This window comes from Gymnodraco acuticeps, unplaced genomic scaffold, assembly GCF_902827175.1.
Source record: "Gymnodraco acuticeps unplaced genomic scaffold, fGymAcu1.1, whole genome shotgun sequence".
Classification (NCBI taxonomy): Eukaryota; Metazoa; Chordata; class Actinopteri; order Perciformes; family Bathydraconidae; genus Gymnodraco; species Gymnodraco acuticeps.
Genome location: NW_022990295.1, coordinates 6424184 through 6449559, shown reverse-complemented (window position 1 = coordinate 6449559; position 25376 = coordinate 6424184). Strand labels below are relative to the sequence as shown.

The following is a 25376-nucleotide window of genomic DNA, read 5'->3' as shown; positions in this document are numbered from 1 at the left end:
TCCCGGTGCACGGACAGGCTTTGTGAGAAACGTTTAGCAAATATTGATAGTTCTTGGCGCAGAGAGGAGATCAAAGGAAGAGGAGAAGGGGCTGTCTAAAAGGAGAGGGGGAATAATCGGTGCACAGTGCTTTCATGAATGATTTATGCTGTATAAAGTAGCCTGTCTATATCTTGGGAAAAGGGCATTCGGATTTTCTTGTGTCAGAGTTTGAGTCTTCAGGTCTGGTTTTCCCATCAAACTAGTTCCAAAAATAAGAGAATGCAAACATGTGTTTGGAATTTACAGTCTAAGTGAGTCCAGATTTGGATTTATCAGTGGTTTGATCAGTTTAACAAAGACAGCAAAAGTCCAGGAAGTGTGTCTTAAAGCAGGTTAAAAGCAGAAATATATTACTCATGTCCAGTGATAGAATGGAACTAAGTACATTTACCTAATTTGGAGATTTGTAATTAAAATGTTTGTGATAAACTGAAGGATGGAAGTGTTCCTTTACCGCTTGAAAAAATTATCCAACCTTGAAAGTAATATTAACTATCTAAAAACCTATTTGGATTATGAATGCATCGTCACAAGGCTGTTTTTTTTAACTATTTTTATTAGTATTTTTCAATATACAGAGGACAGTCAATTATACATATACGTAGCATGTAAACTTGGCCAGCACATCAAGGAAATAAGTGTTACAATCAACCCCTCCCTGATACCACTCTAACCTGTTTTCATCCAGGGTCACAGGCAGCTAACAAAAAAATAAAAATAACATGTACAGAAAAAGATACAGGAAAAGTTCATAGATACATAAATAAAAATAGGAATAATATAATAAATAACAATAAAAATAAAACTCATTATCCAGGACAATGCAGTGTATGTCAGGTTTCGGTGAGAAGAGTGTCAAACAGGGTTGTTTTTCTGAGCTCATGAAAAGTTGACTTTCTAGAGATACAGGGTTCTCACGAGACTCTGAATATGACTCATTGTTGCTTACACTATCCAACTGTATATAAAGGAGTTAAAATAAGCACAACTGTAAACAACTACAGGAGCATATTATTCAACAATGAAGCAGTAATATTAACACAAAAATATCATATGCTAATTCTTTATCTTCATTGGCCAAAAATAGACAGAATTATTCTCTTTCTAGTCTGGAAAATAAGGTGGAAAATGATAACAGATATACTAGAGTTTCAGTACTTTGGATAGCAACCATCCATGAAGACTCACGGCCTGTCATCCTTTACGGACTCAACAGAGATAAATGGTTCTTTATGGACTTGTTTTAATCAGTACCTCTGAATAGAGGCACCAGTAAAAAAGAGGAAAGACGAATGTTACTGCAGCAGCAGAGCTGTTAAAAATGTCTATGTTTGCCAGCAAAGTTAAATGACTAAAGCCTGATGACTTTTACAGTCCCCCAAACTCCTGGACTGCAGTTGGTAATGAAACACAAGAGGCCAAAATGAGAGTAAAAGACAGAGCAAGACAGTAAAGAAACAGAGAACCAGAGGAAATCACACAGTTGCTTTTACATAAAGGCCTTGAGAGTCGTTTTCCTTTTTAAAGATCCATTCGAAGGCAGCATTTTCCCAAACTGGCAGCATTTGTCTGACTGGTCAAGTGGTCCTAAACATTTCACAATTTTTGTAAAGAACTGTTGAACTGTTGAGAACCACTTAATCAGAGGGACCACAAGCTTCCTCAGGGAAAAGTCTGTCCTTCAACTGTTGTCTCCACTAGAATAAAAACAAACAGAAGACAGAATTAGTTTCCTGAAATGATCTGTTGGTAGTGAACACATCACTATGTCGGATTTGAAACAAGTCCCTGAAGAAATATACAGATATGAGTAGTAAAATCTGTGCTTACCTGGGGAAGGTGAGCTCTGTCCTCGTGGTGTTGTTTCCTAGGTGCCATCCCAGCCCAGACTGAATCACTGCAGAGTCTCTGCTCTTTATATTGTGTTTTGGGCCAGGTTCATACAAGTCTCTCATTCAGCGAGGAATGAGGCCCAGGCTGGTCTGACCGGCTGAGCTGGGTTCCAGCAATGAGCACGGCGGGGTAGCCGCCCTGAAGACTGAGATAGCAAATACCAGCCACTGCAGTCACATGGGCGTATGGAATTTGTAATGTCATCTTTGTCTTCTTAGTTTCTCTCATTTCTTGTTGATTTATCTCACACTCAGACAGTGAGAGTTCACAGAAAGCTCTACATTTGGGTTTGATGTAGAATCAGTTCTAAACGCCCAATGCAGTCACAATGAATCCAATTATTATTCAGAACACATCTCTTTAGAGAACACAAAGGGACTCTGTACACGAAGAAAAAATACCTTTAACAATTGGTTGGACGCGTGCTAATTTTAACAGAAACCATGTCAAATTGGAGATTGCTCAGGATTCTTTAGCCAGAAGCAATTTATGCAGTTTCATGTGAGTTTCAGTTTCAGTAGCAATCACAGGAGACATGACTTTGATACAAGAGATTTATTTGTTGCTTTTCTTTTCTTTTTTTTTTACACAGAAGGAAGAAGACCATCCTTTACACTCTTTGTAAATACAACATCGGGACAATCACATTAATCACAGAAAATTCTCTTTTTAAAGCAAACTAAAGTAGCGACACCATTTACACATTACAGAACAAAGATAAGGAAAGAAAAGTTATTTTGTTGTGATCTTTGACGCAAAGTAAAAGAAAATACAGAAACTGGGAACTGGGAGTCTTTATCTGGCTCAAACAAGTCTAAATTTCCCCCAGTCCATCTCAGAGTGAGATGTGCCACTCTTCAAGCTCGGTAATCAGTGCAGCAAACAGGCCGGATGAGTCGGAGAGGTGACTGCAGGTTTTGGTTGTACCTGTTTTAGCAACAGGAAATGGAAAGGGCAGTGGACAAGAGCTACAGTTGAATAACGTCCCAGATGCAATAAAGACAACATTATTTTCACGAGTTAACATGATACTCTCTAGCATCTCACTGTAAAAATACCCATACAAATACAATCTGTGATGTACCCTATAGTTTCAGATATTTTTAATATATTGCTACAGCAACACACACAACTTTGTAAAGTACTGTTACAGCAGTCAGAGTTCTTTAACTCTTTTAGTACATATTAGGGATGGGAACGATTAATCGAATATTAGAAATTATTCAGGTATTCGAATATGAGTCATGAATATTTGGGAGGGGTGCCTAAGTTGATTACATATTATCAAATGGAATAATTCAATGTATACGACAGTGCCATAGCTAAATGTGTTAGGTCTAAAGGTGTGTTTTGCTCCGCTCACGGTCCCTCACAGCGGGCAGAGCTGCAGGTGCTGATCTCTCTGTCTCGCGTCCGGTAACTTCACTCGCGTTTATGTCCAAATCCATCAGATCTAGCTAGTTCTAATGATATGGCTGCTGCCCCTCCCTATACGCAGATCACGCAGACTCAAACCTCATAATATATATATATATTATAAAAATATATACATTTCGGTTAACCGTTTTTTTGGGGGTCGAATATACATTTGCTTTTAAATTCTCATCCCTACTACATATACAAATGTATTTAACAACCATCCTCCATTGAAGGAGTAAAGGGAGGTTATAGCACTCTCCATGCTAAAAACGGGTGAATTTCACAATTATCCCTGATTGAACATTCACATTCAGGATGATAATGTTTCTCCTTATACATACATACATATACTACTGTGCAACAATCAAACGTATACATAGTGTTGCCCTAAATAATGTTGTGCTGGCTTGGAGTTTGGAGGGAAACATAAGTAATGGCTTTAAAAAAAGTCAAATCTAAACATTCGAAGTGAGAGCAACTCTGAAACTCAATAGGACGGTGTGTAGAGGACGGCTTGGGAGAAGAGGATACACATTGAGGAAGATTCCGGCTGGTGGAGGCAGCGTCAGCTCACTGTCCTGTCGGGGCGGCGATGAACTCGATCCCTTCGCTCTGCACGGAAACAACAAGAGACAGGATTAACAGGCAGCGCTGGAGAGGGGAGGGGTGTTTCAGTGCTCTTGACTACTAGTACACCACACACACACACACACACACACACACACACACACACACACACACACAACACACACACACACCACACACACACAACACACACACACACACACACACACACACACACACCACACACACACACACACACACACACACACCCACACACACACACACACACACACACACACACACACACACACACACACACACACACACACACACACACACACACACACACACACACACACACACACACACACACACACACACACCACACACACACACACAATCACACACACACACACACACACACACACACACACACACACACTATTGTAAAGCAGGCTACACAGGTTCAGCATTCACAGGCAGCAGAGGAAGTCAGATTTTATGTAGATTGCTGAAGAAGCAGAGAGGTCTGAGACATGCTTAGCCTAAATGTTGCTTCTCAAAACCAGGGCTGCAACTAACAATTCTTTTAATTAAGGTTTATTGTTGTGTTTTTCAATTTAAAGAATCTAATATGTATCCATTAAAAATCATAAAGTATAGAAAAAGGGTCACAATCTCACAGGACTGGATTTATGATGGTATAAAAAAAAGGGGAAAAACAGAAATTACTCACAAAATAAATGTTTCATTTATCATGGAAAGATAGTTTGATTCAACTAACCTATGAACCACTTTATTCCGTTTTTAGAAATGTATTTGCAAAAACAATTACCAGTTTTCCGCTAACTCTTTATCAGACCATAGGCCGTTGGTGGTTAGCACTGTTGCTTGTCCCTTGTTTTGAACACCAGCAGAAACAACGGAGACCTTTTTGTGAAGTGTTTGACTCTGCCTCGTGTACAATGCATGCTGGGATACACAAGGCAAAACTCTGGGCAGGATAATCAGTTATAATATGGATGAATGGACGGTTGATATTACAGTAGAGATGCACCGATTGCAATTTTCTTAGCCGTTTCCAATTTCTTAAAAAGTCTGACTCGCCATTTCTCTTTGTAGAACTAAAATTGATATACTTAAATTGCAAATTCATACATATTGGAGAAGAGTCATGGAAAACGTTATGGAATACTCTGAATGTAGGCCTACAGAGCAAAACATAAGTGAAAATAAGCTCGGCACAGAAATGTAAATCAAGCTGATAGTTCGATGCATCTCTGAAAATAATATCATAGCAATAGTAATAACAATAATAGGCACAAGGGTATGAATGGGTTTTCATGCTCAATATGGGATATGCACAAACTGGGAAACACACATACAGTATATCTTATTTACATCATCATCATCATCATCTTCACCAATTACTGTCTGAAATTACACAAAACAAACATGTAATCAATCTGAGAGTTACATTGGTGTGAAAGTAGGTGATTATGTGGGTGTTTGACAGATGTAGAAAATGAAGCATGGAGGTTTGAAGAAGCTAAAATGAGGGATACCTTATTTTTGAGTTGGTGTAAAAAGGCCACCATTTCCAACAGGCCAGCAGCCTCAGCCTGTGAGAGGTGAAAACATGAGCATAATGAATAAGATGGGGTTTCACTTTATGAACTGTGTTATTAAAGTATTCCACTTCATATCACACCCACCATTATAATTGCTGACTGCCCGTTGTAGCCTGGTTGATTCAGATCGGCTCCGGCAAGGCTCCAGATTTCCAGGCCCTCCATGTCCCCGCTGACTGCCAGGCTGACACAGGACATGACATGAGTTATCACAGCAAAGGGTTCTGTTTACCAAATTAAGAACTAAAAACAATCAAAAAGCCACTGGGGTGAAGAACAAGTTGCTGTGTAAAGAGACTATTCTGGAACTTGGCCAGCACATCAAGGCAATCAATTAATAATGCTGAACTTCTTGACTTATCGTTTTGTTTTAATAGCTAGCAAGCCATGCTGATCATAATTCAACTTAAGGTGTGTTTCTGAAACTGTAAATTGGATCTCTCTTGACAAAACCTGTTGGGTGTCTCAGTGAGATGAATAACAGGAGCATACGGTGTGTAGTTCTATTGAGACACAGAACAGATCTGAAGCTATGCAGCCGGGGAGCATTCCTACAGTTTGTGCAACAGTGGGACAACTGGTTGAACCTGTGTCAGCTATGTAGGATGGTCACTGCGATGATGGCTGATCAACAGAGAATTTGTGCCTGTTTATGTGTGCAATTGTTTCAAGACGTGCTTTGTGTGTCTCACCTGCACAGTTCATTTCCTGCTTCCTCCAACTTGTCTCTGGAGAAGTGTGCTCCGGTCTTTCTCAGCAGCTTCACCACCTCCTTGTGCCTAAGTTAGTGAGAAGACATGCGAAAGAGTTATATTCTTGATTCTCTATATGTGATATATTATCATTCAGTTAAAACCAGCATATACTGAAATCATAACCTCTTAAATGCTGTTAAGAAAGTCAAAGTCAGGAAACAATATAAAAGGAGAGTAAAGGACTAAAGGAGAGTTGATAGCGAGTTGATAAAAGTAACATATGAGAAACAGACCATATCTCTAAGACTTCCTACTGATACAGTTTACAAGTATTTAGAAGTGGATATTTAGAAGAATTGGGCGGGATGAAACCCTCTTTAAAATGGTCACACATGCAGAGCACACAGCACACACAGTAGGTGTTTCTCAATGTCGAGGAAAGCTGCTCCAGAGCCACTATTTCAAGGATGCTACGTCATCGAGTGCCGCCGAAGGACTGTTCCAATGTCCAGGATACTTGGAATTCTACCGAGGTCGGCGTACTTCGTTGCAGGACATTTCGAGGCTGCACATGTGTAGACTCCGCGGTCTTAAAATCCCCACAATGCTTTGTGCACGGACCAATTTCCCAAATCTTTGGCGGAAAATGTAAGGCGGGGCCTCTCATATGACGCACACTTGCACACTTGCTAGCCTGTTCCATTCTTTGTTTTCCGAGGCTAGGAGGTATTCTTGCCTCGCTTCTGAAGGAACTCACTCGGTGCTACCAAGCAAGCCTCCTCGACATTGAGAAACACCCAGTGAAATTTGAAATGTGTTCTCTGCTTTTAACCCATCCTAGTTCCAGGAGTCTAGTACCAGGAGTCTAGTACCAGGAGTCTAGTACCAGGAGTCTAGTACCAGGAGAAGTGGGCAGCTATTGTACAGCGCCCGGTGAGCAATGGGAGTCCGGTGCCTTTCTCAAGGGCACCACGGCAGGGCCCAGGAGGTGAACTGGGACCTCTCCAAGTAGCAGTCCACACTCCATATTTTAGGTCTGGTCGGGGACTTGAACCGGCGACCCTACAGCTCCCAGTCCAAGCCCCTACTGACTGAGCCACTGCCGGACATCACATAGATGTAAAGAAAACCACTTGTGTTTTACTCCCCAACATACATTCCGTGATTTATCTGCTTACACATTGTAAGCATTGGACTAAATAGTTAAATAAATAAAAAGGAAATACTTGGAAAAGTGAGATTTTTTTCTCTTTATGGGTTTCCAAGTATTATTAAAAGTATCATTATTTTCTAATTTATCTTCCAATTGTCTACACTCAGTTTGTTAGTGTATTGGCAAGAAACATGTCATAATGCAATAGGTAGTTTTAACTCCCTTTAGGAAGACTAGATGTACCGTCTTTGACAGAGCCGTTGGCAGCGATTGTAGTTTGGCATGTAAAAACAAGTTCCTTAGCCCGTGCATGAACACCCACGCAGGAGTCACCTGCAGTGACACTTGTGGTGACAGGAAACTTTCATTACGACAAAGAGACTTTAAATAGGTTTCTGACTTGCTACAACATTAGTTAACCTGCAGTTGAAATGAATGCTAAAGTGTTTTAAAAAGGTCTCCATAGGCACAGTCACTTAAAGAACTAAAAAGTTGTTTTTTAAAAACATCCTGTAGAGATCGTAAAGAAGCCAGTATCTCTCATCTGTGAAACTGGGAACAGGTTGGTGGAACTGGTTTAGGGGACACTCCCCATATTTGTTCTTTCACCCTTTTTTTGTATGCTTTCCGCCACTCCTTATATGGGCATTGTGCTGTGGTGCACTGTCTGTGACATTCAAAGTGTATCAGACATGGTGTCAACCTTATGGCTCAAACTCAAAACTCCAGTTCTATGACTTACTGTCTTTTCATGATATAAATGTAGACAGGGCAAAGCAAGCAGAGGTGTGTAGCATCGGAAGTGTAACGACAGGTGTCGACGCTCCGATGCATCCCTCCACCATCACAAAGGAAACAAGTCCACACTTGCAGTACCAACCGTTAAAATAGGACAACAGCCATTTGGCTCAGCTTAGGCAAATACAACGATTTCACCCTGAGGCTTACACTATAAGCGGCTTTCCCCTGATAGACATTCAGAGCAATGTCAACGAATGACATGGAGAAAAAATAAATAACTTTGGTAAAAATAAACAGCGTCTTAGCTGACAACTAGCCTAATTAGTTTATAATTATTGTTTGGCCTCTAAACTCCATTAGAGTTGTTCCCTAACCACCCCCCCCCCCCCCACGACAGCCGCAGCTCCCTTTCTGTCATTTACTCAGAGCCAGAGTCCCTACCTAGCAGCAGCTCATTTAATCAACTCGCTTCTTTAGCAGCAATTAACAACATATTTTAAACATAAGAATACTCAAATGGCTGCTTATGGACAAAGGGGAATTTTAAATGTGTTTGCAATTTCATGGATTCCATTACTACTTAGAAAAACAGCCCTTATTGTTCAAAATGAGGCGAGCCGTACCTGAAGCGCACAGCGTTGCATAGGGGTGTGTCGCCGTAGCGATCTTTAGCATAGACTGTAGCTCCATGACTCAGTAGGTACTTCACCACTTTCAGGTGGCCCTCACAGGCGGCAACATGCAGCGGCGTGCGTCCATCATAGTCGTCCAGAAACAAGTTACTGCCCTGTGCGAGAGACAAACATAAAGAGAATGTTAACATACTTCACCTGGTGATTAAAGGTCAAGGATAGTAATTAGTTTATTTAATATGGACATCACAATAGCATTATTATGCATGCACGAGGACTAGATGGCCTGTGTTAATTGTTTCAAGCAAAACTCTCAAACTAAACTTTTAAAATGGCTTTTAAAAGAACTCTACAAATCCATAGGTCTACACCAGGGGTGCCCAAACTTTTTTGAACCGAGAGCTACTTTTAAAGTTGCCAGTCTGCCGAGATCTACCAGTCCAAATAGAGAGGCGTAGGCATTACTGACAGCCTGCTACCAGGTAAATACACACTTCTACTTGTATAAAACTGACCTTTGTACGATGAATACTTCATAAAATACTGCAGATCCTTTATCTTACCTCTTTCTAATCTACACACATACAAGTATTTAACTGAAGTTACACAACAGTGTTGTTGATACAGAGTTGGAGTTTATTCACACGTCACTACAGTGGGTAATGTTTTCAAGAAACATTGAACAGTGCTGCCACATATGACACAGGACAAAAAGAAAACACTCACACTCACACTTTCTTTGCCATTATATAAAAATAGTGTTGCTACAAAAGTATACATTCGGCTTACTAATAAGACAACTCAGATCTGAAGCTACACAGGAATCTGCTGCCAAAGTGCAATAAAAAAGACAAAATTAATAGAATCAAACAATTTTTTTGTTGAATATAAAAAGAAATGCCTTTAAAAAAATAGGATGCACGCAACACTAGTTTCTTAACCTGAATTGATAATAGACTATAATCAATTTAAACAGAACAGATCTTAAAGTTTGCAGTCTTATACCATTTTGTACAATAATTATAATCAATAAGTTCAAACAAACTAAAACTTACAGCTGATTAATAACGGTATCTAAATTGAGTTTTTATTATATCAAAAAGCGCGTCGGCAGCCTCCAGGAATGCTTCTTTCACAACTTCGCCTTCTTTGAAAGACTTCATGTGTTTCGCAAGAACGTGACTGATGCGATAAGATGCTATGGTAGCAGCCTTGCTCTTGTTGTTGGGCCTGGTGAAAATGGACTGCTGTGCATTTAGCTGTCCTTTCAGGCCCCTACCCTTTTGGAGCGTAGGGCAGAATTAGGAGGGAATTCCGTCTCGTAGCGTTTGTGCACTGTTTTGAAATGCCGCTCCTAAATTACCCTTCTTCGATAAAGCCACGCTCGCATTGCAGATGAGACAGATGGACTTTGAATTGGAATAGATACAAAAATAATCATCCTTCCACTCGGAGTGAAAATGATATATTTTTGGCTTTTTTGCTTCTGCCATAATTGCGGTCTTGTGTGTGTGCGGACTGTCACTCCTGTTGACACGGTCGGACAACAACGTCAGCGAAATAGTGCCCACTGCCCACCAGCCACACCCCGACACATGGGGTCACGCCGGCCAATCACAAAGCTTTGATGCGTTCAAGTGCATTATTCTGGCACAGGAACATTATGTTAAAGGACATTAACGATAAAACAGAATGTTGTTGTTCTATTTTTAGACACATCTCGCGATCGACTGGTTTCTACAGGGGTGTGGGAAATGTGTTTTTTCTCTTTTTGCCATGGTTAAATATTTATTTTAATAACATTAAAATTGTGTTGCACTCTTAAATAAGATGTTTGATTTGTTGGTGATCTAAATGTTTCTTATTAACACAGATCACTGTTCCTTTATAATAATGACCATGAACACTGTAATTTACAATTAATATATGTACAAATATTACGAGACATACTAACACATTGCTGCTTTTAATGGAATGGTTGACAATGTAGAATATGACCAGTCTTATAACTTTAATTATCAGGGCGACTTTTTAAACCCCCTTTACTGTTCAGCAGCACATGAGAACAAAGGGAAACAAACCCTAAGGAGTATTATGATGAATGAAAAAAAAAAAACATATGTAAAAAGCTCATCAAAAGCAGGGACATTTTTTATTATAAAAGGATTTGAGAGGTGTGAACATAGCATAATCACATTTGAAAAGTGTCTTTAAAAACATCACGCTTATTCCATCGCAACTGCATACAAGTCAGCCACATACACCGAGGAACACGTGGCGCTGGGGCGGCTCTGGACCTGCCTTACCAGTCGGGCCTCATGTTTTGTTCTGCTTGGCGCCTGTTTATTTCTCTGAACCCTCTAACACAGGAATAGTGACCCTGGATTTTTGTTGTTGAACCATCAGTGTGAAAGGTTCACTTGTGTGCGTTGACCCTACTAAACAAATATAATCCAGACAAGGCTGGTAAATGCTGCTCTATTGGCAGAAGAGTTGAGTGCGTTGCTGTGTTTAGAGTCTCATAGCCCGATACAGGTGGATATATTGATATTGATGATGACAGCACAGGGCATTTCCCTATACACTGCGTTTATGAAATAGTTATTAAATATATTATTTTGTTATCAACTTTATTATTGGTTAACATTGATAACAACAACATGTGCAAACACATACACAAAAGTAACCCCCTTTACCACCCCTAATGGCACCAAAACACACATTACAATTGGCCTTCATAGATCAAAATTGAGAATAAAAAATATATATATATATATATATATATATGGTGACTCATTGGCTTCCTCTGGGCGACCAGGCTATGACCTATTGTTTTGAAGATGAGAACTTCCACTTTGTCAATAAGGGTTTCCATTTTTTTGCAAACAAGTGCAAACAGTTGATCCTTATCAACCGTAGTGAAGTTTGTAGTGTTGCCTACCATTTCCTTTAGGGCTTCCAAGGCTTCAATGTCTCCGATCTTAGCAGCAGCACATGCCAGAGGGGGGGTCAGGGCATCACGGATGGCTTCCAGCTCCTGAACACACCACAGACTCCATCAGAAAAACTGCAACTTGACCGATGTGTAAAAATGAATCAACTTTGGCTTTTAAAGGTTTCTAAAAATTCATAATCATTGCCTCGATTTCTATGTGGGTTGAAGGTTTTTTTGTCAAATTATGCAAAAAGGAAAACAATGTTTTGTTAATAATAATCCTAATGGCTATTTTTTGGGTGAAGTGATAGTAATATACTGTAGTAGTCACACTGCTTAGGTCTGTGTATAGCCTTACCTCCTTGCAGCTGATGCTCAGGGACTTGGCGATGACCTGGATGAAGCGGCTATCGCTCAGACAAAGCTTGGCTCCTGCTAAGTTACCGCTCATCTCACCTCGCAGGTTCCGAGCCATCATCTGCACAGGGTAACACAAAACACCCCTTATGATTATTATTGTAATCTACATGGTGATCCAATTTTGAATGTAGGCACCAACCTTTTTCTTAGCATCAAGAGTTATATCTTTTTTGGCCAAAACGTAGGACAGCTTTGACAGGGCCGCCTCTGGAGTCATGTCCCCTCCAGCTATCAGCCCTGCATCCATCAACACCTGAGAATCCAAAGGTACATATGATGTGATTGATTCCTTCAACTGGACAGTCTCCTTGTTTTCTATGTGGGAAATTAATGACTCAGAAAATGTAGTAAAAACTTGAAATGCACTGATCAACCGACCGGTGATCGTAACAGTTTGATTTCCTGCTTGACTGGCCTTGACGGTGACTGGGTGATAAGCCTGGGGTTTGGAAATTCTATGCAGGCGAAATTCACACGCATGCATGAACATGCAATTTCCTAATACAAAATGTTTGAGTATGCTGTCAATTATTGTTCTTATAAAGAAAAAACATTGGAATAAGGCAGGTAAGACTTTAGAGAGAAATTAAATGTGTGGTTTGAAATGTGTGGTCAGGCGACTTGCCTTGCCGGTGGCGTAAGACGCGGACACAGTCCCCCTCAGACACTGGGTGCAGTTGATGATGATGACTCCATCGTTGGTGGCCTTCTTCAGCACGGCCAGCAGGCGAGGACGGTTGTCGGGGGCATTTCCGCTGCCGTACGTCTCCAGGACCACACCCTCCATGGGCGGCTGCAGGAAAGCTTTCACCTGGACACAGACATATAAAGGATTCCAATTACAAACCCCAAAGATGTATTGATTACTGAACTGGCTTCTCAGCTGTGTAGAATCAAATTGGGAAATTAGTATTCCATGTTATCTTTCCTGCAGCTACTTTCACTCCTAAAAGCCCATCTGGTGCCTCCTATGCAACCAGTATCTCAGTCGCTGGTTGGCTGGCACCAGGAGGCCCTACACCACATCATTAGCCATGGCATATGACTAGAATTGCTGATGACTGAAATGGCAGGAAGGAGAGCAATTAATCTGAAGGTGTTAGCAAGCATAAACTCACTTGGCAAGACCAAAGCAGTTACCATAAACTGTAAGAAGAATGTGACATTAAATGTGCCAGGCTCGGTCAGTATTTTTTGATGTGATAGCAGTTTGACAGAAATGTTTTGATGCAGATTACCAATGAAGCTCTCGAAGAGCAGAGACAGCGGGCGCATGAGAGCCCGGTGTCTAATCAAAACAGTGCCTCATAAAGGCAGTTAAAGGCTGTAAGGAAATCTTGATAGCCAAGCTGGGCAGCGAGAGCAGATTGAGATAGTAAAGTCACTCTCCCAGCAGCCTCTGCAGGGGGAGGTGCAGCTAAATGTTACAGTATCTAGCCCAATCCTCCCTCTTTACAGGGTGATTGGTCATGGCCCATAACTCCTTCTCATCTTTCTCTGGGCTGAGCTTTGATGGCAGTTTACATGACCGGGAAGGTAACGGAAGACGGGTAATAGCATAATTAAATTAAAGTTAACTATTTTATTGCAGGTAGACAAAACAGCAGTTTTGAGCAGTCAGTTACCTCTGAAGAGCATATATTTTATTACATGTTAATATTGTATGAAGAAAAACTTTGTAATATGCAACCGCAACAATATTTGTATTTACTCTTTGTACAATTTGACTAAATATAATCTGGTGTTGATTTTAAGGCATTTCTTACTAAAAGATAATGAAAATACATCAGATTACACTCTTAAAAGGTCACCTATCATGCTATTTTTAATGTATTAGCATAGGTCTCAGATATAAAAAACAGTTCTATGAAGTGTTTTGCTCAAAATACCAAACAGATCACCCATTCTACCCATGCCTCATATCCCTCTATTTCACTTCCTATTTCAAAAGTGCTAATTTTGGATATAAAGGTTTAAAAAAAAAAGGAAATTGATAAAAAAAAGAGGGGCGGAGATTATGCCTGCTCAAGCGGGAGATTCTACCGGCAGATACTGCCATAACGAAACGCCATATCATGGATTATCAAGGATTATTTCTGAAACAGTATGGAGCTCAAAGGCTTTCTCTCTTGCTGGTTATACCACAAGGTGAGTTCCTTTTTATTTCCTGCTTCTTCACATACATGCTCCCTGCCGTATAGGTTAGCTCTCAGTGTTAGCAATGCTAATGTAAACAACGTCCATATTACGTCCAAAACAGTCGGGCATTGTTTCTGATAGCAACGTTTCTGATACAGGGTTCCTGCAGGTTTCACCAACTCAAATTTAAGATTTTTTTAAGACCACTTTGAATAGAATTTAAGACCTATTTCACGGCAAGAAAGTATGAAGGAAAATTGCTATGAAAGAAGAAATACGTCCCATAATTACTTTCAAAGTAAATGTATTCACGTTCAACATAAGAACGATGACTGAACATAACAGCACACAGAACTGAGTTAGCTAAAAACCAGGACAAAAATAACTGCCTAACCGTGAAAGTGTGTGTGTGTGTGTATATGTTGGTGTTTAGCTAAGGTATTTAGCGTCCACAGCACCTCCACTTTTAGGGTTGACGTAGACCCAAACGTCGTCCAGAGGCAGTGGTCGCGTTAACCGAATATTTTCCGTCTATGACGATTTGTTTTTAACAATGACGGAAAAATCTGAAAGCAGTCTGTCATTTTGACAGATTAGAACAAACTCAGAACAGCGCAAAAGTTTCCCCGCAGCGAGGCTCCGGTGTTATGCATGCAGGGGCGGATCTACCGGGGTGGCAACTGCCACCCTAAACAATAGCCTTGCCACCCCAGCTGCCACCCCAGTTGGCATCTTTGTTTTGAAAGAAAAGTTGTGGCTCATCGGACATTTATGAGAGAAAGTCTCTAATGTCCGAGTGCAAGTGAATGCAGCACAATATGCACGTCATGTAACTCCTCCCCCGGTCCTGGCGCGAGAGTGGAAATATGATTGGTGGCGAATTCACTTGAACGGGGGGACGGCGCAAAACGAGAAGCCTTTCGGACCCAAGCACTGAAGGAATGAGGTATTTGCGGTCTACAATGACAGAGAAGAGAATGTCAAGTTTGGCTGTACTCAGCATTGAATCAAAACGCACTACAGCTGTTGATCTTAATACGTTTGTGAGGCGTTTTGCTGAACAAAATAGTAATCGCCGCATTCAGCTGTAATAGACATGCCAACTTGATGCTCTGCTCACGGATGACTCGATGAGAATAACAAACTGTTAAGATGATGACCTTGTATGCGTGTATATATTTGTTTTTCTTTGAGGGGGTCTGCCACCAAAAAACAGTTTTAAGTCCTGAGAAAGTAAAATAAGACGGTGTGTAAAACTACACTGCCCAGCCAACAGAAAGTAACCACTTTGATTTAACTAGGCCAGTAGGTAAGGACCTTCCACTGGATAATAACTGCAGCGATGTTTTAGCTGAATACACGTTTTTTAACCCTAACTGATGCAGTTAGTCACTTCTTTAATGTTTGTTCTTTCTGATGTAAAGTCAAGGTTGTAACTGTATATCAATAATGATATAATTACTTGTTTTTCAAATTTGAAGGAGGGTGAGCAAGCATCTTGATGAACATTCATCATTAACTCCTCCAAAAAATATAGTTTATTCAATAATAAATGAATATGTGATTCATAACAGTTCTTCACTATATCTGTAAAGCGTCTTTGAGCACCTGTAAAAACACTAACAAATTAAATCTATTATTATTATTATTATTTATTAACAGTGATTGACAGCTGATAGGAATAATATGATTGTTAATAGTATCATATTCATTCAGACAAACATCAATGAGACAGTTAATTAATGTACTTATTGCAGCAGTCTGCATAGATTTGGTACCCCTACTGGTCTAAGAGTGAAACAAACTCATTCAGTTATTGTTCAGTTAAAATGCATTAAATTACATCTGCCACCTTGTAAGGCTTTACTGATGTGCCACAATAATATCACCTATGTGATTGAGTTAAAATATTAATATTGTGGCTTTCCAAGTTAACATTGATTGTAGGGGTGTAACGGTTCACAAACATTTCGGTTCGGTACATACCTCAGTTTTTAGGTCACGGTTCGGTTCGGTACGTTTTCGGTATAGCAGAAAAAATTATCACAAAACATTAAATATTTTTTTTAAATTATTATTAAACTGTGACTAATGTATTCAAATAAATACAAAATATAGTAAAATAAACATTAAGGTGCAGCATTTCGATGAACTGAAATAATCTGTATTTGAACTGTACTAGTACCTAAGCAGCCAGCTTGACATTAGGACTTGCTTGTCATTGTATTTTCATGTTGTTTAAAGAAAGATGAACTTGTCCACATTGCTTGCTGAAAGGGCAGATCTGCTGGCAATAACAATGTCTCCTGCTGTGGATAACACCCTCTCTATGGACAGAGGTAGCAGATACAGCCAGGTAGCGCTTTGCTAACATGGCAACATAAGGATATTTGGCGTTTGTAATAGCTTTGGCTCGGTCTGAACTCTTTGCGAGTGGTGGAGGCTTAAATGCTAGTGGGAGTTGGGTTTGCACTTCAGTCTTTTTTCTTTTGGTACCGGTGATATTCACATTCGGGTGATGCCTTTTCAAATGAGTGTGATGTATTGCCAGCCGCGTAACCAATGTTAGTTGAACAATGCCGACAAACAGCTTTGGTTCGGTCCACCTGTCTTTGTCCTTCATCCTTGTACGTAACTGCGAAATCAAAATGTTCCCAAACCGGAGACTTCAATGATGCTGGAGGATTTTCAGCTCAACTTTATCTGCGTTCGCCATTTCGACAGTTCCTCAAATTACTGACTACATTTGAACGCATCCCTGTGACCAGCTCTCATAGTATGCCTCTCGTCCAATGAAATGACTTGGTCGCTCTATGATATAGATTACTTCCAGAAAGTTGTTCATGTTCTCAATTTTTTACGTTTAACGCTATATTTGTTCGGTACACACGTGTACCGAACCGAAGGGCCCGTACCGAATAATTTCAGTACGGGTACGTGTACCGTTACACCCCTAATTGATTGATATGATTGCGATTTAAATCAGCATATACTTCTGTCAGGGGATGCCACCCCTCAAAATCTCCTGCCACCCTCTTGCCACCCCATGAATATTTGTCTAGATCCGCCCCTGTATGCATGCCCTCCAAAAAGGAAATGATATCGTTTCCAAACCGTACAAATCATTGAAATGTCTGGGAGTTTTTGCTTTACGCTGTGCGCGCTCCCACGAGGTGAATGCATCTCTCGGCGGGCATGCATAACACCGGCGCAACGGTTCACGAGCGTGCTCTCGCTAGCTGGAGCTTGGTTGCTAGGTTACTAGCTGGGTGTTCTCCGATAAGGGGCCTGGGGGGTGCAAAGTTAGTGATTACTGGTTCCATGTTGATTTATTTCAATACAAATTGTTGGGGGGAACTGAAAGGCTACTGGTTACTTTGCAGCACGGACATTTCCCCCAAAACACATTTAGACGTGATCGCAACACAGAAGTAGCCTACCTTTCAAATCCAATCCTTTTTAAAATCATATTTAAGACCTTTCTAATTTTTTGGATCATATTTAAGACTTTTTAAGGACTTAAATTATGATTATCAAATGTGAGACTTTTTAAGACCCCGCGGGAACCCTGTGATAGTGCTGTGGGTCTGCTTTGCCGATATGACATCATATCGGACGCAAATCTGGATCAGCTCCGTTGTACCCCCATTTTTAGAGATTTGGGTACGGAGGAAAAGAGAGAGGGTTTTATTTTCTGAGTTCCTTGACACACCGGGGACACATATTTATGTACAACAGACATCAAAAAGTGCATTTTGCATGATAGGTCCCCTTTAAGGGTTGTTAATTTAAGTGTGCAAATAATTATATTTGAAATGATAGAGGAAACACATCAATCGATAAGCTGCTGAATGAATTCCCCTTAGAGAAAAAACCCTATTCAATTATTCGGTTGTGTGTCACATCAACCAAGGCCCAAGGTCGACGAGTAACCTCTGGACATTAGTTGGCTGTGGCAGACAGAGTACATATCTGTGGTCCAGTGCAGACACTTACAGTAGCATTAGTGATTCCTGGGAACAGCCTGAGCAGGCCCACGTTCCTGTTCATCTCAGGGCTCAAATGAAACTTTGCTGTGGTGTTTGCTCTCCACACTGTATCCCAGTTGACTGAAAACAAAGAGTAAAGACAACAGATTAAAGTGAAAAGAAGTGATTTAATGTCCACATCAGGGTGATGACAAATTCCACTACTGCCTTACTTGTGATGTCCACTTCAACACAGGCCAGAGGAGCCAAGTTAGGAGATGAGAACGCTTTGAAACTCCCAGCATCCACCTTGGTAGATCGATTCCCTCTGTAGAGGTTGTTGTAGAAATACAAGCACACCTGAATTGGGAAAGAAAATTGGTTTTATGCAGCAGGAAATAACATAAATGAACAAAACACAGAGCAAACACTTAAATCTGTTTTTAGTACGGTCCCACAATTGAGTAAAGACAAAGGGTAAAATGCTTACAGCATTTTGTACATTGATAGATAACTGTCAAGTGTTCTTTATGTATAGCCGTTGTTTCTCAGTATTGCGAAACACTGTCATTAGAAAGCATTCTCAACAGACAAGTAGTTAAAGAGAGCTTTTGTATGCTTCTGAATACAAAAGGCCTCAACACCTGCCCTTACAAATCACAGTTTTTGTTGTCAACATAAACATATAAATGAGGTCAGGTAATTTAGAATGAATGTATAAACTATATATAAACCCCACACATGTAAAATATTGCAAGAAAGAGAAGGAAAGCTCACTAAGGAGAGTGGTGATCTCCTATTAACTCTGTTTTGTCTTCCCAAACACAGCACATTTGTAATGCTCCCTCAATGAGATTGTCAAATAAATGTCTCTTTAATCATATATTATATATGGGAGTATGATTTATGTCCCCTCTTCTCACCTCAGGAATGACAAAATGGCCAGCAATCAGCAGCGCCCCCAGCAGGTTGGCTCTGCCATCATTCCTCATCTCGTAGATCGGCACCTGAAGACAGAAAGTGTATCGTCTTAAAAAAGGGCATTAAAAACGTAAAATGCTGCAGGAACTTTTTTTGTAAGGCCGTACCTGTGATCCGGTGACAATGATTGGTTTGCCTAAATGTTCACACATGAAGGACAGGGCAGAGGCAGTGTAAGCCATAGTGTCTGTGCCGTGGAGGATCACAAATCCATCGTAGTTTTCATAGTTTTCCTAAACAAGACAAAAAGACCATGTAATGTGCCGACATGAATACAATCATCATTTCCTGGAATACTATATTGTGTATTTCATAAACAATATCAATTATTTAAGGAGCCATTAATTACTAAATGTTTACAGTATAAATATATAAAATGAAAGTACCTCAATATCCCTTCCTATTTTACCCCAGTCAACTGTGGTCATATTGGAGGAGTCCAGCAGGGGTGAGTACTCCATAATAGTGTAGACTATTCTCTTTTTTTGCTCACTTAGCCTGGAAGAGAGACATTTATGAGTTGTTGTCATTACATTCACTATAAACCAAAGATTAGACATTACAAACAGTAAAAAGTTATGGTTTTTGAATTCGACGATGTGCACTGCAAAACACAAAGGGCACACGGTTAAACAAATAATTATTATCTTCACTGTGACAAATGGTTATTTGTCCTCATCCCCCCTTGTATAACAAAGTTGGATAGAGTTATTGTTAATTTTGAGAAGAGAGTTTAAAGAAAGGATAGGGAAACGCTATAAAACCAGCTGACTTTATGAAGCGAGACAAAGTCTATTTAACCGGGCCTTCTGTCTCGGCAGCAGGGTGCCAAAACCTGTTTCAGACACACACACAGAATGTGTAGTAGTGTAAAAGGGAGGGGCATGTTGGCATAATGTTAAAGAGAGCAGCACTTTGAACTTTGCAATTTCCCTTTCCACCATAAAAACCTAATGTTCTGTGGAGCTTTACTGTGTATTGTAAATACAAGCAAAGCTGAGGGACATTAAGGGGCCGATTTGACTCATCTTGAAGGTTATTTAGAAACAACATATCAGGTTAGGGCATGTTTCATTTTCATTCCAATTACAAAGGAGTGAGTCTTTCATGTATACATATTTATGTCGCCTCTAAATGGATTTCAACTGGGGTGTCTCCGGGCCCCACCTGCGACACTCCGTGTAAAGTAGCGTGACTGGCCAAACAGCCATGGAAAGATTTTATTTGTAATCTCCCTTTTAACGAAGCAGGGTGGGACAGCCCCCACAGTACCATAGGGCAGCCTTATAGCGCCAGGAAGGGAGCTGAATGGAACAGCGGGGGAACAAGAAGCGGGCCCCAGTTCACCCAACCAGGGGTCCTACAAGCCCTCTTCTAATTAGTCTTAGGTCCAAACCACGACCCTGAAACATATGTTGTTGATCATCTTGAAGTCAAAGTGCCACAAGAAACTGTGGAAGAGACTATTCAAATAACCAATTATTCATCTGGCAGTTTACCCTAAGGTGCACTACACATTAGCATACCAAGGCTAAGATGCCTTATAGCTTAAAAATAAGGAATTTCTATGTATGTGTGGATAAGAGTGGGGGCTCAAGATGTGGAAGAGAGTTGGGGGGCAAACAGCCTGGTGGCATTGCCTCTCATCAGCACATGAATAAAGGTTTTCAATAAATCAATAAACTAATTCCCTCCTTCAACATGAGCTGCATACTATCAACAGTATTATACTTGCATATAAGCCTACTTTAGTTGATCCTAATATTATTCCAACTCAAGGGTTAGCAAATATTAAAAAGTAGAACATGCTCTCACTCCAAAAAACACCTCTAATTTATGTTAACATTTTTTTTTTTTTTTTTACAAGTCTTTTTATTTCATTATAGTGTACAGTAATCGATGCCATTTCATTTATATTGTAATATTACAGTACACTCCTCGCTCCCTCCCTCCACCCGCAAAAAAATGCTTATCAATATAACTTAAACAACAGAGCCATGAAAATAAACATAAAACGAAAAAATAAATAAAAATAAACCCACATCAAAGTAAAACAAACAAATAATTATACAATTAATTATACAATACAGCAACAATATAGACAATGACAACACAACTAGTATTTCCGGCCGTCAGGAAAAATAGCCACAGAGTGCACCATTCCATCACTGGTCATATCTCAGATATATTTTCCAAATAAGAAAACAATGGCAACCACAGAGCTTGAAAGATATGTCCACGATTATATTTTTCCAATGTCATTTTCTCCAGAGGTAAGAAATGTGTTATCTGATCAATGAAAAGTTTAAATGTCGGAGGACGTTCATTCTTCCAGAGTAAACCACTCTCTGCATCTAAAGAAAGAAGCAGAGATGGCTTCTGACCGGTGTCCAAATGGTTTATAATATTCAAAAGTCTCCTTATATTATCAGAAGAATATCTTCCCTTGACAAAACCTGTTTGATCAGGACTAATTAGTTTAGGTAAAATAATTTCCAGTCGTTTTGCTAATAATTTGGTGATAATCTTATAATCATGATCCAAGATAAATGAAGAACAATTCAAGGGGTCTTTCCCATCTTTATGTAGTACAGTAATATATGCAAGATTCATTGATTGAGGAAGTGTTCTGTTGTGAGAGAAGTTGTTAACCATTGACATAAATATAGGTTGAAGTTCAGTCCAAAACTCTTTATAAAATTCTGCTGAGAAGCCATCTGGCCCTGGGCTTTTATTTATAGGCATAGATGTAATTGCAGCCAAAACTTCTACTTCTGTAATTGATGAGTTTAGATACTCTTGATCTAAATCAGATAATGTAGGTAAATTAATGTTATGGAGATAATTGTCCAGTTCATCTTGTGAGTAATCACTTTGAGATTTGTATAATTTGTTATAAAATTCATAAAAAGTCTGGTTAATCTGTTTTGGGTGGTAGGTTATCGTGTTGTCTTTCAGACGAATTGCCTTTATAGCCCTTTCTGCTTGCTGCTTCTTTAATTGATAGGAAAGTAGTTTACTTGGTTTATTGCCGAATTCATAATTATTTTGTCTGATAAGATTCATTTGTGTTATGATTTCATTTGTTAAGTCAATATTTAATGTAGCTCTGTAGCTTTTGCAGCTTCCCAAATAATATTCGGATCTATAAAGGGGTCATTGTTTTCTTTTATATAGTAAATTATCCACATTCGCATTTTTAGTCTCTAAGTAAGGAGTTATCAAATTTCCAGCGCCTGGATACCAATTCTCCACTCTCCAAGTGAATAGTTAGATAAACTCTTGCATGATCTGAAATATTAATGGAATCAATTTTACATTCTTTTACCCTATGCATGTATTTGGAGGGAATACAAAAATAATCTATTCTAGAATAAGAGTTGTGGACATTTGAAAAGAAAGTGTAATCTCTGACATCCTGATTTAGTTGACGCAATACGTCAATAAGGCCGGATTCTGCACAAAGCCCCTGAAGGACCTTTGAGGATTTAAGATTGTGGCTCTTGGACTGGTTAGATTTATCTAATGTAGGGTTAAGAGTGCAGTTAAAATCACCGCCCATCAGTCCTAATCCTTTACAATTTTCATTGAAGAGCAGCACCATGTCTGACATGAACATTGGTTCATCTATATTGGGAGCATAGATGTTTAAAAAGGTGATTGGGGTTCCAAAAATAGTACCAACAACCAAAACAAACCGACCATTTGGGTCCGTAACTAATTTTTCTAATTCGAATGGGTAAGTTTTGTTTATCACAATAGCTGTCCCTCTACTATGGGTTTTATATGATGAGAAATACACCTGACCTATCCAATCTCTTTTCAATTTAAGATGTTCAGTATCTGAGAGAAATGTTTCTTGTAAGAAGACCACATCAGCTTTGTCTTTTTTAAGAAGAGATAATACTTTTTTCCTTTTTATGTGGTTTCCCAAGCCTTTAATATTCCAAGAATAGATTTTCATGTTTTGCATGGTGACTGCTGCATATCTGTGGGATTATATTTAATACGTTGTATATTTTGGCCCCATACACAAAAGGGATTGTCACTGCTTTTATTATTTAACATTAAAACTAATGTAACACAAACGCAAAACAAAACAATATAACATCCCACCCAAACCAGGGTCTTCTGACCTTGGCAATTCATCTACCCAATTTGTTGTAGCCCAGAGAGAAACAAACGTCAGAGAAATGTACATCTCAGATCTAACGAAATGTCCTCTTTGTGTTGGCAACCAGAGATGGGGTCGTTACTAAAAAAAAGTAATATATTACATATTACTTTTTTAAAAAGTAATATATTACACTACTTCGTTACTCTCTACATAAAGTAACTCGTTACTTTACTCGCAGGGCCGGCCAGCCCCTCCCTGCAGGCAGATCACGCAGACTGCTAAAGTTTCAAATGTTCTCTTTAGTTCAGTTTCCATTGTCGCATAAGACTGATCCAGATCCTGAATGTTTTCCTATCTGACCATGGCTGTCCTCCGTCTCCTGCTATCTGTATATTTCGCGCAGTCTATCTCTGCTCACGCTGTTGCGTCGGCGTGTTCTCCTGCGTGTTGGCCATGTGTTGCACTGGAACCAGACACCGCAAAGACTTCAGCCGAGCACGTACGAACTGCGCATGCGTGAGTGGCAATAACTCTCCTTACCAGCAGGCGGCGGTAGTGTGTATTCGTCATTCAAAACAGGCAACAACCGGAAAACAGAGAAGAAGAACAGACTACGTGATATAAACAAACAACAAATAGCTGTGCGTTAGCTTCACCTTAGCATACGTGTTCTTTGCAGGTGTTTGTTGAGGTTTGATTATGACTGATTTTAGTAAGTAACGAAGTAACGCATGTCGGGGCAATGTTGGTAACTGTAGTGTGATTACTGAATTCTAAAAGTAGCGCGTTACACTACTCCGTTACCGACAAAAGTAATATTACAGTAACGCGTTACTCCCAACTCTGTTGGCAACTTGGAGCTCCCATCCTCAGTTCTCATTGAAAATAAATAAATGTCTTCATAATTTTCCTCCTTAACAGGGGACGGGTAGATAGAAATCCGCATCCCAAATGTCATCATGGTATGTTCCATCCGATCATTTACACGTCAAACAATATATTGCCATAAAAAAAACAAGACAAATCAAAAAAGAACGATCGGAGGAGTTTCCATGGTGATATCTTAACTGTCAAAATAAAAGTGGAGGAGGAAGGTTGTATTTTAAACAGAACTGTATGTTACTGTTTTGTCAGACCCCCTCCACTACCTTCTTTGTTGGTGTGGTCCGTTACGTCATTCTTTGTTGCCGGAAGCAAAGACACTGGTAAATATAACAAAATACAAATGAACCAGTTCGATCCTGGAAAATCCTCTTAATGTGTCCTTGCGAAAAACGATTTCCACACGTTTCTCCAATCCCAATGACAGTTAATTGAGAGAAGAGGAGAAAAAAATAAATAATAATTACATCTTACCTCCACTCCGGTAGGTTAGAAAAATAGCGACTTAACTTATGTTAACATTTAATACATATTATAATTAGCAAATGTTTAATATTAGTCAAACCACACAGCTGACGGTGTGTGAGCATTTAGGGTTGAATACAGTTCAACTGAAAAGGCTTTTCTACATCATTTGTATAAACCTATATCAGTATAACACTGCCTGATGTATGGATAGCTTATCTTTACCATACACCCCTATGCCGCTCTGTCGATTTTCACAGTGGCATTCAACATGAAGGGGGTATGGAAATTAGTGAGTAAGGGTAAGTGTCTGGGAGAGGTGCCCCCACTATAACTGACAATTAAGAGGCCTGTCAATGGAGGCTCCACTCCCACTGCTCCACAGCACATGCACCAGACAGGGAGACACCATGGATTAAACAAACAGTAATAGAGTAGATTAGCCTTGTGGTTCCTAGCTGCTTTTAAAGACAACACTTCTAAAAACATAAGGTTATCTCTGCCACACGCTGAAGAAGCTGTTTGTTAGTGACATTAGCAAGTGTAGAGTTAGAGAACAAAAAAATACTTCAGGCTCTGCACAGCTCTGTGTCCTTCCTGGTATTTCCTCCTATTAATAAAAAGGCATGCATTTCCTGACAGGCAAGAACACCCAAACATTTTGTCTAAAGACATCAAACCACAGTGCAGGCACAAACA

The 25376-nt window shown here is 39.8% G+C and overlaps 1 protein-coding gene and 1 long non-coding RNA gene across 3 annotated transcripts in view; both read right to left on the bottom strand.

Annotated features, from left to right (window-relative positions):
- Positions 1-580: 580 nt before the first annotated feature.
- On the bottom strand, positions 581-1930 carry LOC117550072. Its single transcript, XR_004569565.1, has 2 exons — positions 1873-1930; positions 581-1739 (listed from the first exon to the last, which is right to left on the bottom strand). It is a non-coding gene; the product is annotated as an uncharacterized LOC117550072 (long non-coding RNA).
- A 545-nt stretch (positions 1931-2475) lies between these two features.
- aspg (asparaginase homolog (S. cerevisiae)) overlaps positions 2476-25376 on the bottom strand; it is a 33194-nt gene continuing 10293 nt past the window's right edge. Inside the window, exons 3-17 of one of the 2 annotated variants that reach the window (XM_034221955.1) lie at positions 19600-19711; positions 19321-19446; positions 19156-19239; positions 18466-18592; positions 18261-18373; positions 12751-12936; positions 12265-12378; positions 12064-12183; positions 11712-11807; positions 8762-8925; positions 6242-6328; positions 5634-5733; positions 5484-5540; positions 5320-5352; positions 2476-3966 (exon numbers count right to left, since the gene is read on the bottom strand). In XM_034221955.1, the coding sequence (XP_034077846.1) occupies positions 3925-3966; positions 5320-5352; positions 5484-5540; positions 5634-5733; positions 6242-6328; positions 8762-8925; positions 11712-11807; positions 12064-12183; positions 12265-12378; positions 12751-12936; positions 18261-18373; positions 18466-18592; positions 19156-19239; positions 19321-19446; positions 19600-19711 (1561 nt within the window). In that variant the 3' untranslated portion in view covers positions 2476-3924. The remainder of the gene's footprint in view (positions 3967-5319; positions 5353-5483; positions 5541-5633; positions 5734-6241; positions 6329-8761; positions 8926-11711; positions 11808-12063; positions 12184-12264; positions 12379-12750; positions 12937-18260; positions 18374-18465; positions 18593-19155; positions 19240-19320; positions 19447-19599; positions 19712-25376) is intronic. The other variant, XM_034221956.1, reaches the window with a different exon arrangement.